We start from the raw sequence: 14165 nt of genomic DNA, 5'->3' as shown, positions 1-14165 counted from the left end.
CTATGTATTTATTGAATTACCACAAAACATGCTATATCATGACAAATGTTACCGAGGTATGAAATGTAGCCAAGCCCTCATTAATGATAAATCGTAACTACTTAAGATGATACAAGTATGACTATAATGCGAACACAAACACTATGGTAGCACTAGCTCAAGTCATTTTTGAGCTGTGGGTACGTTTTGGACAGCTACAAAGGGAGGGTGATGGGAGGTGAATTGATCCCTCATGTTATTATATTTCACAAAATATAACTAATCCTGTTAGTCTTTAGTGCCGAGTTTAATGTTCATTTCACAGACAGTGAGATTTCTTTATACACGTTTCAACATAAAAGCAATGAACAGCATCTAGTGAGCATAAGCATAACATGTAACTATTATATACATTCAATCATAGATAATAGGACAAAATCAAATACCAATCATTCCCATTGAGACATCCTAGAGCCTAAAGTTATCTATTCCATGAGGTCAGACATCGCCAACTCCATTGAAACTCACACGTCATGACATATTGTTAAATAACTGAATATATATCGACTAGAGTACAAAAAACAAAAACAACAACAGAGGTAAAATGCCAATGAAGCATCAAACTGTAATACATCAGTCTGAAATACGGTCCCACTAGATTCTGATACTTAATATATCACAGAGTTATAATCGGCTCAGGGTTTTCCACTTCTGCTTTCTCTATCAGTTTATTTGTATCAACCACATCAGGCTGGGATCGCTCGCTGTCAAAGTAGAGTGGATTGTCAAAGGTGGGTAACGGACGAGGAGCCTTTTTGTAGAGGAAGAATGCAACACCTATCAGCGTGGAAGTGATTGCAATGATCAGCACGACGATCAAACTGGTGTGGACACGACGGCGAGAATCCCCTCCTCTTTGAGGCCCTGCAAAACAAGTAGATGATGATCAGTCAAAACAATTCAAAACATGTAAATGAAAAAAGTGTATATTACTCCACAGACATCAAATGTGTTACTAACCAGGTATTGATCCTGGATCTCCAGGCATCACTGTTGGAAAAGAAGGGAAAATGCTCAGATGAGATCTTAGAAAAGATGATCTGAGGCTGGATATTGCATTCATGGTGGTGGATGGAGGATGACCTTTCTTGGTAGCTTCGAACCAAGGCCCATCATAACAGTACAAATCATAAAATAGAAGAATAATAAGTCTTCTTCTCCTTATTTTAGTCAAATTGATCTTTTACTGAGGCCTGAGTAAGGCTCCCTCTTATTCCAGAGGATTTTTTTTATAAGCTGCGTATGTGAGGAATTGCTATTAAAAAAAACACACATTTAAATTCACATTGGCATAATGAGGTTACCTTTAGGTGTTTTACAGATGTATGCTCTGTCGTGCCATCTGCGTCCTGTCTTCCAAGCCCCACTTGAGGTTTCCATCTCTGCATAGTCATGCTCAGGCTCATCTGCAGCCCAGTTGCTGTAGTCCATGGCCGTCTTATCCAACCACTTCCATTCCCCTTATGGCCAAAGAGAAATGATGTATGTATTACTATTTTCACTTTGATAGTTTGTCATTATGCATTGTTAATTTTCCGCACATGTGCTGTAGAGGCCCTTTCATTGAGCATATGAAGAGTAAACAAAATAACAAAATCCCAAAGGCAAAATCTGTTAAATGTAATTTCAAAATAGTGAATTTGAGCGAAAAAGTATTTTCTCAAATTAATTGGTTTCACTTTAATCAGCGTGAAATTGATTTCATTTCTTTCAATGTGCATGCACGTGTCTATGTGGATGTTGTGTCGACAGGTGGAAGTTATGGGCCAAAATTATGCAGCAATTCACTATAAAATGTGGAAGAAGAAGATAAAGTAAAGTTTCCATGTTTTATGAAAAACAGGTGGAATAATAATAACAAATTAAATGTTCATATATGAACATATGTTGTGAAGGCTTCCGGCATCGCTTGCCACCTGTTGATTAAAGAATTAAAGTTCATCTCTAGATGTAAACAAAGCAGGTTTTAAAGTGTTCCGAATGTCGATTTTGTAAATGTTTTATGTGGAAAGAAATTACATTCAACAGAATGGATGCACTGAGAATACACACTGTGCAATTTGGTGAGAAACAATGAATGTAAACAATAATGGTTTGTTTACAAAGCGCAACAGGGTAATCATACCTTTATGAGTTTTATACAGGCCAAGCCAGAAAGCATCAATGCCATCTTGAAACATTTCCACATTGCTCTGAAGGAATTGTTGCTCAGGAGGATCTTCAATGCTAGCCAGGATTCCACCTTAACAGCAAACAACAGTCCAGTTGTATGAATTACGAAACACTTCTTACCAGTTGCTGTTTATTCATGTTTTTTTTGTTTTTGTGACATTAGTAAATGCTTGATCCACACTAGCTCTAAAGTGTCTCTTACCGTGCCGGACACAGCTGCTAGCTGCATCTGCCCATTCAATTTCCTCTGTAATAAACAAATAGCAATGACCCTTAAAAGGCAGCCAGGTATAAGTCTCGTGGTATTGCTCATTTGTCGCTCCAGGGCAGATGCCAGGAAAGTTTGTTGGTTCCGGTAGTGGCATTTCTGTGAATGACAGAGACAGTGACAATGAGGGGATCAACCGTTTGCTATTTGCGAAGCGGTGAACTTAAACTCGTTACAACTCTCATTGTCAAAACTAGCATTGAGAGAACCTAGATTAAGGCGATAATGTAACAAGTCTAATGTGGTGTGCGATGTCAAGTGAATTCAGTAAAACTGAAGTAGGAGCATGGTGCTCTATCTAGTGCAAACCATTTATCTATTTTTATTTTTTGATAAACTGAAAGGTTATGTATTATATTATGTATTTATTGATGGCTTGAGATAAAGCATCTCTTTAGCTGAATGATCTGAAAACTGCACTGTCAGGTAACTGAAAACAAGTTTTTGAAATGCACATTTTTCATAGGATGACAACAACTGCTTCTAGTTCTCAGCAAAATAGAAATGATGCACCATCATTGATTTTAGATAAATTGGATTAACTCACCCACACTCCAACAAAGTGCATCTTGTATTTCCTACTCAAAACCTTCCAAGCATTGACACATTTTCTCTTGATAGTGTGTTGAAAAGCCGATATATCAGCCAATATTAGCTTATTGCAGACATATTGATAATGGTGTATTTGTCTGCTGATAAATACAAAGGAATTGCAATGCAAATTCTGTTTGAGGTCAGTTAGAAACAGTGTAAGCAGTACAGTTTGTTCATCAGATGATGAGTTGACACTCAGCACGGCTGAATATTTGCGGATTGCATTACATGACATTGCCCAGTAACAATCGTACCTAGAGACTGCTTGCAAACACTGTTCATGGTCTGATTGCAGAAAGCAGTCCTCCATTTTCCATCCACATCCAGGTACACACAAGGTTTGTCTCTGCCTGGTTCACCTTCAGCCCAGTTGGTCAAGTGCAGGTGCCAGCCATCAATATACCTAAAATAATTGTCTGTCTGGAAGCAAGAATGGATCAAATCAACATTTCATCCAGCATGCATTGTAAACGACTTTTTAAAATGGCTTTTTTTTGTTGCCAAATAGCTTGATCAAATGTTCACATTCATATGTATATATATATATATATATATATATATATATATATATATATACAGAGTGGATGGCTAGCTGTGTTTTGAGGGTTTTATGTTCTACGTCATGGACAAAGGTTAATCTTTTTGAGTAAATTAGTCATTGAGTAACTGATTTCAGTGGGTTGCATCACTGTACCTGCTGTTTGTTTAGTCCAATCCAAAGAGGAGCTTTGAGATTCATAGCCAGCAGCTCGACGTAGGCCTGCGTCCAATCATTTCGTAGACTTGCCAGGTTGGCTTTATCACCTTCACAGTGTTTCTTGGCATCGTCCCAGGTCAGATTTTGAGCCACAAACTTGATGCTGTCATTTCCCAGTGTTACATAGATGCTAGACACTGCTGGCTCTGCTGGAGACTGGATATTTGGGTCTGTTGAGGGGGGAGAGAAATCTTTTTATTTGTATTTTATGTTTACAGACATGATTATTGTTACAGGAACTGTAGGTTTACATAAGGGCAAACCATGGGAATGGAAACTGATGTTTGGGCGGAAGGGTGCTGTACACCAGTTCTTTAATGTAAGACATACTATATTGTTGTTTATGCAAACATTTTTTGCCTCAGATAATTTCTAAAAGCGAGAAAGGATGAACTAACCAAGATTCCGAAGACAGACAAATCCATTGGTTTCATTGCAGTTCTTCACAATCCATTTACCGATGCCAATGGAAGGATTGCTGCTCAGCACAACGCATTCTTCCTGGTGAAGGACATTGAGAATAGATTTCAAAAGTAAGTAATTTTTCTTTGCTTTGTCATGAAACATCTTTTGTCATCAAAAAGGATTGATAGTTTATTTTAAAATCGGTTTCCGACATGTTACCTCATTCCATCTTTGATAAAAGGTCCCCGGACGGCGTCGATGTTTCTAAAGGGTGGAACAGGATATATGATAAACTATTTGTATTTTCATTAAATGGTAATTCATAACTAAGCTAGAAGATTGTGTGTACTTACAGAATAGCCCCAATTAGTGTATCGCCTTGATTTGCCATCAGTCCAGTAAAATCCATCTTGTTTTAAACTGTTTAAACCAATCCACAGGTCTGTAGTTGATATTTCAGCAATTGTGGTGATCAAAAATGCTGAAAATGTACAATAATAAGTAATATAAGTTATTTGTGTCTTTCCCCCCTCATTTTGGCAATATTTAAAACATAATATTTGCAAATGTTCAATTTACTTTGTATTCATTAGCTTTTCAAATTATATTTGTGACCATTGTTTCCAAGGTCAAGAATGAACATTCATACTCTCTTTATTATTCACACAATTATGCATGATTGTGATTATTAAAAATATCTGGAAAAATTGTAGAACTAACCTTGCACACGCCTTGTGGGAATTGAGACTAAATTTCCTCCTATTTTGATACACTGGCTCCTTGCTTCTTCCCAGCTGGCCGCCTGGTTACTAGTGACACTGTAACACTGCAGATGAGAAATCAAATGATTAATCACCTACGGTATGCATATTTCAAATAGAACTAGACTGTATTTACATGGATTACATTACGAGGAATGCGTGACTGTTGCAGTAGAGCTTATTGATAAATGCCATATTTGTGTTGTTTATTCTGATAATGTTATCTGAATTGCTTTAGCTTCAGTTATTTTTATGTAATATTTTACATGTGCTGCATTAACTGCTTTGCATTTTTGTAAATTTCTGAAAACCATGTGTAAATTTATCCCACAAGTAACACTTCACGTTATCAATTCATGTTCTCAATTTCATCACACATGACTTATGTCTTCACAAGTGATATTTTACATATGTATGTTTATAAAAATGGTGTTGAAATAAATATTATACATTTTGTATTTCCATTTACTTCTACTATACTATTATATATTATCCATCCATCCATCCATCCATTTTCTACCGCTTCGGTCGCGGGTATTATATATTATTAAGGTACAATTGTTCATTATATTTTCAAAGATGCATCTACTGATGTTTGGAGGTGATATAGTATTATATTCAAAAGTAAACCAAGCCAAACAGGGATTTCTGACCTTGGAGTCAAATTTTTTCCACTGGAATGGGCAGCCACCTTTAGGAGGAACTGTAGGCACTGCAGTAGTGTCGACAGGTGCTGATTGTCCTCGTTTACAAATGAAATTGTGCTCTTGGCCGCAATTACAAGTACGCCAGAAGCCTGAAAGTACAGCAGAGATGCAACGATCAACATTCACCACCAACATCTGACTTCTTTTTTACTTAGAGCAGGATATTAATCTTATACAAAATATCTTATCTAGGGTTAACACTTCCATTAATTGGTCAGTCTTCAGTTTGCAACTACTTACTGTGATAAGAAGTCATAGTAACGCAGTTCTGATCAAAGGCATTAGAATTTGGTTGCGCTTCATCCCATTTCCGATACCCCACAGAAGAACCATCCATCCACCTAAAAGCACACACAGTTAAGATTAAATATAATGTTCAGACAATAATAATTCCACATTAGATCTTTTTGTCCAACTTCTATGAAATATATGTAATGGTAAATATAGAAGTTACAATAATGTAGACTGATAAGTTGAAAAACACAAAAGATTTGGAAAAAAAGTCAAACAAGCACAAAATCGTTTAATATGAAGTACCAGTAATATAATAATAATAATAATAATAATAATAATAATAATAATAATAATAATAATAATAATAATAATAATACCAGAAATACCATACATATTTAGCTGGATAGCATTCATTGATACTCACCAAAATGATCCATCAAGATCCACTGACAAACCTATATAATATGACCCATAGGTCCTGGAAATCTGTGAACACACACATAAATACACACATGCTTTAACACCTACTTTTCTGGTCAGTAACTGTCTTTCACTGTGCGTGAAAGATGAATGTGTTGTTTAACAGTAAAAAAAACAAAAATAAACACCTACATGTTTCCATAAGAAGACATTTTCTTCTTTACTGCTGATAGATACCATGTCACCATGCCTCTGCTGACAGAAGTGGCGAGCGTCCTCCATGGACATTGAGTTTCTGTTAAAAAAGTACTGATTCCCTCTCCACTGAAGCCAACCATCTGAAGTGACGTTATCTGCAAAGGTTTTAGAAACGTAATTACAATGCATGTTTTATTTTGAAATTTCTTTCTGTGACAGCAAATATTTTAGAAAAAATACTCGTAATGTCTACCAGATGAAGGGCGACACAACATCCAAATGAATCGTTTGTAATGGTAGCTAGAAGCAGTAATATAACTGATGCCAAGTGTCACTTTTTATTTGGCTTTGTCATCAGATGAAGAATCTAAAAGTTAATTTCAATGCCCACAGTTTCACTTTTTGTGTGTTTATGTCCTTTTTATTGTATTTCTGTATTCACATTTCACTTATATTTGTTCAATTCAGGTGAAGAAAAAAGTCTAAAAGAGTCAAATGTAAAACTTTTGGATCATTTTAACTGAAATGTTGAGCGATTATTAAAAAATGTGGTGTGTGTGTGTGTGTGTGTGTGTTTTAACTTACCCGACACAGTAATATTTGGAGGGGGGTTTGGAGTCACTCCTGTAAGGCCACAAACAAAGTTTAAGGTAGAAAGATGGCAAATAAATCGACCATTCTCCCCCTTCCTCTGACCCAAATCTTTTACTGCGGGACAATAGAATTCTTTTTTTTTACTCTACCTGCACGGATCTGACACGTCCAGTCATTGTAACCCTCACAATTCACATCATTCCAAGACCCGGCATCATGCCAGTTATGCATTCTGAATTCAGCACACGATTCATCATTATTCAAATTGTTTGGCTCGCCGTCCTGCCAGTTCAGGAAGTTTACCTGTGAACAAAAATAAATAATATAAATATTAAAAAAAAAAAAAAAAAACTTGGTCATCAGATTAGATGTAACAAGTTGAACAGAGATAACTAACCGGAGATCCATCACTCCATACATAACCAGTGCTTGTGTCAGGAATGTGAAGTCCAATCCAGGATCTTCCATGTCTGTAGTACACCAATCACAAAACAATCATCTTTCTAATGTTATTTTTAACATTGTCGCCCTCTAGAGGAGGGTGTAACTAAAGCAAGAAGTACAGCATAGAAGTACTTAACTAACAGGTCTCAATAGCAGAGTAAACATTTTATTTTATGATTCTGCAAATATATGCTTCCTTTACTTTAATGCACTCCTGTGTGCAAGTGCTTGTGTTTTTTAATCCTCTTACATAACGAGGGATCTAATAACATATTAATGGGAGCCATCTTTAAGGCTGCAAGAATCACGTGTTCTTTTTTTTTTTTTACAGGTGTGTGGTTAAAATTGTGTTTCACCAGCTCATACCGTGCAAACGTCATTAGCTCTGCAGCACTGTGGATGCTGAGCAGGTCTCCTCCGATGGCTCTGCAGTAATCTCTGGCTTCATACCAGGTCTTCTCATTTGCACGAGGCCCTGTGAAAAACTTGAAGAGTGAAAGCGTCATTAAAGTAGAGTTGATTACATGAATAGACTTTATTTATTTTGCCCAGACATTTTTTTGTCATTTAGAAAAGATTTATTTTTCATTCGTGAGCCATTTCTAAACTTTAAAGTAAATTGTTAGCAAACAGTTGATAATGTACACATGCAGCAGTTATGAATTATCGGTCATTTGTAGGCGGTCTACCTGGCAAATGTAAGTCTAATATTCGCTCCGTTTAGCTCTGTTTTTGGTTCCTACCAACACCTCATACTCAAATTTGCCCATAGTTGGTGTGTTTTCCGTATTTGAATCACAACCAATAGCCTTGTTAATCATGTTAATTATGTTATGGTGATGGCAGGACACCTGTCTTGTTTTGTTGGCATTAACAGGTAACATGTTTTGATTGTGTGTATCTGAGGTTGACCTCTGGTTATACCTTAGAGCAGAGGTTTCTTGTTCCCACTTGATTCCAACCCTCCACACACTTTGGAGGCGCTTTAGTCGGTGGTGCGGCAGTTAAAACGGCCCCCTCAGCCAGGTGTTTGCAGATGTATTTCTCCTTGTTGGTGCAGGGCAGCAGATCCCAGAGTCCGGCCAAAATCCCAGTTGTCATGGCAACACAGCCCTGTTGGTAACCTTGAGTTGTTGAGGATGAAAACGGTCAAATGTAAATTGTGGAGCTGCTGTTTATGGTAGAGATGGAATTGCATCTTTTACCATACCTGGCATTTCAACGTTCCAATGAGTAAATCTCACAAAGTCTGTGTTGGTCCACACAAACTGATCAATGTTTTTCTGATTTGAGAGACCTAACCAGAAGTATTTCTCTGATCTCAACCCCACCAAGCTGACAAGGAAGGCATTATCCACCCTGGAAATATTTACACAAGTACATAGATTGTCTCATTGAATTCTGTCAAACATACTGTATAGTACTTGCACACAGTTTGCATCGTGGCTTATTAAAACATGAAGTATCATTACCCATTTGAAACATCGGCTAAGATGGAATCTGAGCTCTTGCAGTCGTCTTTAGCATCATCAAACGTCTTCGTCTCTGTCCCCACAAAGTAGCAATAGGAGCCATGTCTTTTCCACCCCTGTATGAAACCAAGCAATGATTAGAACTGAGAGTTGGGATTTTAAAATACTTCATTTTACTGCTGCCATGTTGTTCATGAAAGATATGATCCGCGATGCTTTGCAGAGAGATGCTTTGCTGACCTCCATTTGAATGTGATATGGACCATTTACGTTCCAAAGTAGTTTAATTGCTGGGTTTTAATCCGGCACTTTGATTAGCCAGATCAGGTCATACCCTTTTTTCATAGAATACATGTACTAACCGTTCTGCAGCCTATATCCAAGTTTACTTCCTCTCCAGTGCTTTCAGTGTCACTCTGCCTCATACAAATAAAGCCATGTTTCTCATCACACGAGTGATCCGCCCAGTTCCCATTCTGCAAGAAAAACAATTACATATCTAGTGTTTTCCTGTTATTCCATGAGTTTTATTTGCTATGCTTGTTACAAACCATAATAAATATATGTGCGTATTTTGGAGTAGTCATTACCATTTAAAATATAGACAGTATTGTACCTACATACCAACATTTTGGAAAAAAGCACATGGCGCGCCTTACCTCTCCTCTGATGAGAACGCAGTCATCTACATTAGTGGAGGTTGCTGGTTTCCCAAACTCCCAGCTGATGAAGCTGACAGTAGACTGGTCGCTCCAGTCAAACAGCCCCTCTGTCTTTATGTCATTCAGCCCAATCCAGAGCTCATCCGTGGTTCCTGCAGTCATGGACGGTGAGGAATGAACTAATCACTGTCTAAACTTTCAGTGTTAACTTGTTCTACACACTGAAATGAATGGAGCTATTGGTGCACTGCAAACTTTGGTAAACAGACGTGAATAAACATTTAATCAGGTATGCTTGCAAATTATACAACGGCATATTAGGGCCATTGTAGGTAAAAAAAAAAAATGGAGCTTAGAAAACTGCGACTGTATAATATCACAAATGTACAACTTTTTCCTCGTTTTTCTAACATGGTGTCAGCTGTCAGTAAGTTACATTTTTTAATTAATAAATAAATATTAAGATCCCTTGCAGTCATGTAGAACACAATTTACGATGTTCACAGATTTAAGAGAGCACACTATTCCGACTTGTTGAGTTTTTAAGGACTAGAAGAAAGATTTACATTTTAAAATCGGTCTAGCAAAAAGACAAAAAAAAAAGACAGACAGTAAAAGGTATTGTCTTCACGTACCGAGTCCAAGTTGGGAGATGACAAAGCTTTGGTCCTCCAAGTTTCGAATGCTCACCAACTCGCCGCCTTCTTTGCGGCACTCTGTCTGAGCACCAGACCACGTTTTTAGAATACGATTAAGGTGGAAGCAGTGGCCATTGTAGGGAATCCAAGGGGTTGGACAAAAACCTTGCTCAACTGACGGTGAAAAGAATAAAAAGAGAAATGGGATTGGATGATTGATATTGTACAGTGAACATGTCATGTAGGGCAACAACACAGTAGCCAGAGGAGAATAGAATAAAATAATGTGTTTCTGTACTTTGTGGAGGCATTGGCGGGGCTCCGTCTTTGTAGCAGATGTAGCCCAGTTTCTTGACGCAGGACGAACTTTGCCACGAGTGCTGCCCAACAGTGTCAAGAAATGCACAGTTGTGTCCCGGATTAGGAGTCGGATTTCCTTAAACAAGATGATTTAAATTAAGATTCCTTCTTTACTATGAGAGACCATCATTCATTGCAAAACAGTTTAAAGTAACGCAAACTCACACCTGAGATTTTCTGAAGTTTTAATTAAGCTCCAGTGTTGCAGGGTCATTGATTAAGGGAACTCCAGCATAGCATTTTTAATCATTTTTACGGGAGACTCACCTGTATTCCATCTCAGATAGCGGAAGGGCTTTCCATCAGACCACTGCCAGCCATGTTCTGGGTCCAGGACCAGCCCGATCCAAAGTTTATGTTTCCCTGATCCCAATAGTGCTGTGTTTATTGGCGTTGGTGTGGTTGAGAGGGACAAAACAAGAAAAAGGACAGAGTAAAGAAAGTGTTCCTCTTTTCCACATTGTTCCTCTTTTCCATTGCTTAAAACACAAGTCAGCAAAAAGACAGAATACACAGCGCAAAGAAATAAACCAAATGCATTGAAGAACACAAGGAAAATCCCACAAGGTGAAGCATGTTCCTAATATCAGGCTGAAACAAACCGTGCATATATATTTGATTGACTCATCATTGTTAGGCTAACGGTTTTCTGTAACCAACCTGTTCACAAATAACTGTTTTATCTGCAAGCTGAGGTTTAGCAGCATTCTCCCACTCAAGTGAGCTCAGCTAATTTATCCATCAGCAGTAACACAATGAACCGCGCTGACCGTGAATATTCACGTATCTTTTGAGCCTCAAATCTCCCTATGTGACAGCGTGATTCTTTCCCCTGAGAGGGGGCGTGGCATTGGCAAATGTCGGTTTATGACTCAATGCCGGTCTGGTCTATTGGTGCAAAAAGTAACTTATTTCATCAGTTTGATTTCCTGTTTTTTATTTAAAAAAAAATAAAAAAGTAGGTCTAGGATGCAATTAAATAATTCAATTTCAGTTGTTTCAAATGCATAAAACATTATGCACAAGGAAAATGTCTGAAACATTTGAAAAACACACATTTTTTTCAGTGTTTCTTAAGTATCTTGATGAATCGTAGACTGCATCTTTAATTTTTCCTTCTTTAGAATGGATGCATTAAACATGCTCAGTTTCAATTGATCAAAAAATGGTGCAATGATATTGCTTAATGTGAAGAGTCTTTGATAATACAATCCATGCGTTTATAATTGTTTTTTAATAATATCTGTAAAAACTACCCCTCTATGTTGGGTCTGTGTCAGTACCAACAAACACCCACCAGGTGGCATCTTACCTGAGACAAAAGCCTGCTCATGAGGATCGTTGACACTGAGCAGAGAGGCACCCTGCTGTTTGCAGCTGGCTTCAGCCTGGGCCCAAGTCAGGACCGACTGTGTGTTGAGCTGGTAATACGCTCCGGTTACAATGTTCGGTGCCCAGTTGGTTGTGGCTGTGCATCAACACAGAAAAATGGAAAACTAAACTCTCCAGTCATTCAAACAATGTGCACTAAGCATGCTTCTTATAGGGAGATTAACATCTTACATGGAGTACTCACAAGTAGAAGGGCAGTATCCCCACTGTTCATGGTCATATCTTGTTTCAACCGAACACCAAAGGCGCTTATTTGAGGAGTCGTAAGTTGTGCATTCTCCAAACCACCGGTCTTTGTACAGGAAGGGAAATTTGCAAATCTTACCAAATGCGTTTCCCTCAATGGTATACAGTTCTAAAAGGGTGAGAAAAAAAAGATTTGTTCACATTAAATCATCTTAAATTCAACACAAATGAATGATTCTGCAAAGATGTATTGTTTTTTTGTTGTTGTTTTAATGCAGACCTAAATCATATCTTTTCTGCATTATTAACTCCGGGCGTGCACAATCAAACTATTGATCATACGTCAACTGACACAGAATCAGTTGGTTTCGTGATCAGTTTTCATATTGTACCTCTGTGTGTTCTCGAACAAGCACCGCTGGCTGTCCCTTGGATCACGAGCTCATTGTTCGGCCCAACAGTTCTGGAGAGAGCAATGCTTTCATCAGGTTTGACTTCAATGTAGAGCTGTTGGCCTTTGAGAGCAAGAAGTGTTTGATTCTTGCATTCCCACTTCTGAAGCACAATCTTGTCGTCACAATCAAAGAGGCTTATTTCACTCCCCACACTTTTGCCCTGAACACCCAGGCACTTCTTGGTCGTGGTAACAAAAAGACGGTCGTCGGTTGTCCAGCGTATGTCAAGGCAGCGGGTGTTTTTTTTCAGCAAACAAAAACCAGTGGCCTTGTTAATGAGTGAGAATGGGGAATCTGCAGAGAGATAGATTTTAAATTCTGTTACACAAAATTGGATTCAAGTACATGCATTTGGATCTTTCACAGTCAGTGCAAGAACTTTGTTTTAAATGTTTTGTTTTTTTTAAGTGGATTTCCTGACAGCTAATTTCATGAAACATATATCTTTATTGAAGACATCTAATGTCCATGAATCTATATGTTCAGCTGGAGCTTCTCTCTTCAAAACTGTGAGAGACTAGAGATGCGCTCAGAGCATCCTTCAAACACAGATCGTTGCTGTGGTTGTGTCAGTTCCTCTAGTTGTTTTTAGTATTTTACATGTCATCAAGTTCCCTGTGAAGCCCAAATTAACAATTTTAAAGACATGTCGACTTATAAGCATAATTTACTCAATGCTTTAATAGTAGTATTGATTACCGTCCACCCTGTAGTGAAGTGAATGAGAATGTAAATCGCATAAGAAAGCTTTAGTGCATACGGTACCATTTCTTGTCGAGCATGTAGGGATGAAGAGCAGAACGGCCGCAAGAGTTATCCTCAGGTTCAGCATTCTTCTGATAAATCTCAGAGCAGCAGACATCGTCCACTCATTGCAAGCAGAGGACTTATGAGCATGGCCATGAAAAGGAGGGAAACTTAATACCACTGACACTGTCCGTTTTTTTCCCTTCTGCTCATTGAGAAAGTGTCATGTTTCAGATTGGCACATCTCAACATTTTGCTACTGGTCAAAAGGGGGGCTGGGGGGAAGTACGGGCAACATACACAAAAACACACACTGCCTTGCTTGCACGGATGTCACACTCCAAAATGGCAAAATGTGGCCCCATTCCCTTCCTGTCTTGAAACAAACTGATGTGTATGAGATTCCTGCTAAACATGACTCACCAGAGTCGATGGTCCAGTGCAACATCCACCCTCATAGTATTTGATGCACATTCCTGATATCTGCCACTGGTATCTGCAAGGGCACAGGACCTTCCCGCTCCGTTACTGGCATTAGATGACTTTTAATTGCATTTTAATGTAAAAAATGTGGATGAGATATATATTTCAATACAAACAATGAAAGAGATGAGCTTTGCAGCCTTATTGTCTCTAGTTCTAAATTATTTTTGTCTGTGT

The 14165-nt window shown here is 38.1% G+C and overlaps 1 protein-coding gene across 1 annotated transcript; it reads right to left on the bottom strand.

Annotated features, from left to right (window-relative positions):
- Positions 1-267: 267 nt before the first annotated feature.
- mrc1b (mannose receptor, C type 1b) lies at positions 268-13727 on the bottom strand. The gene is made up of 31 exons (XM_084008345.1): positions 13524-13727; positions 12696-13052; positions 12302-12472; positions 12038-12193; positions 10993-11103; positions 10664-10801; positions 10363-10539; positions 9725-9879; positions 9428-9541; positions 9066-9181; positions 8804-8952; positions 8518-8717; positions 7960-8078; positions 7547-7619; positions 7299-7452; positions 7141-7179; positions 6550-6710; positions 6362-6423; positions 5944-6044; positions 5650-5792; positions 4956-5061; positions 4589-4716; positions 4455-4499; positions 4229-4331; positions 3768-4000; positions 3328-3493; positions 2414-2578; positions 2165-2281; positions 1344-1499; positions 1000-1029; positions 268-903 (listed from the first exon to the last, which is right to left on the bottom strand). The coding sequence occupies exons 1-31, from the start codon at positions 13618-13620 to the stop codon at positions 656-658; spliced, it is 4290 nt and encodes a 1429-aa protein (XP_083864471.1). The 5' UTR covers positions 13621-13727; the 3' UTR covers positions 268-655.
- Positions 13728-14165: the final 438 nt, after the last annotated feature.

This window comes from Eutrigla gurnardus, assembly GCF_963514095.1.
Source record: "Eutrigla gurnardus genome assembly, chromosome: 4".
NCBI classification, from domain to species: Eukaryota; Metazoa; Chordata; class Actinopteri; order Perciformes; family Triglidae; genus Eutrigla; species Eutrigla gurnardus.
The sequence above is the reverse complement of the archived record's forward strand: the minus strand, read 5'-3'. Positions and strand labels throughout refer to the sequence as shown.

Bases quoted from the DNA above. Each gene is read 5' to 3' on its own strand.
- mrc1b (XM_084008345.1), bottom strand. From the start codon at position 13,620: ATGTCTGCTGCTCTGAGATTTATCAGAAGAATGCTGAACCTGAGGATA. The intron at 4,332-4,454 runs GTAACATGTCGG...GTCCTTCACCAG, and splicing joins TTTATCAAAGATGGAATGAG to GAAGAATGCGTTGTGCTGAG. The intron at 4,001-4,228 runs GTTAGTTCATCC...CCCCCTCAACAG, and splicing joins TGTCTGTCTTCGGAATCTTG to ACCCAAATATCCAGTCTCCA.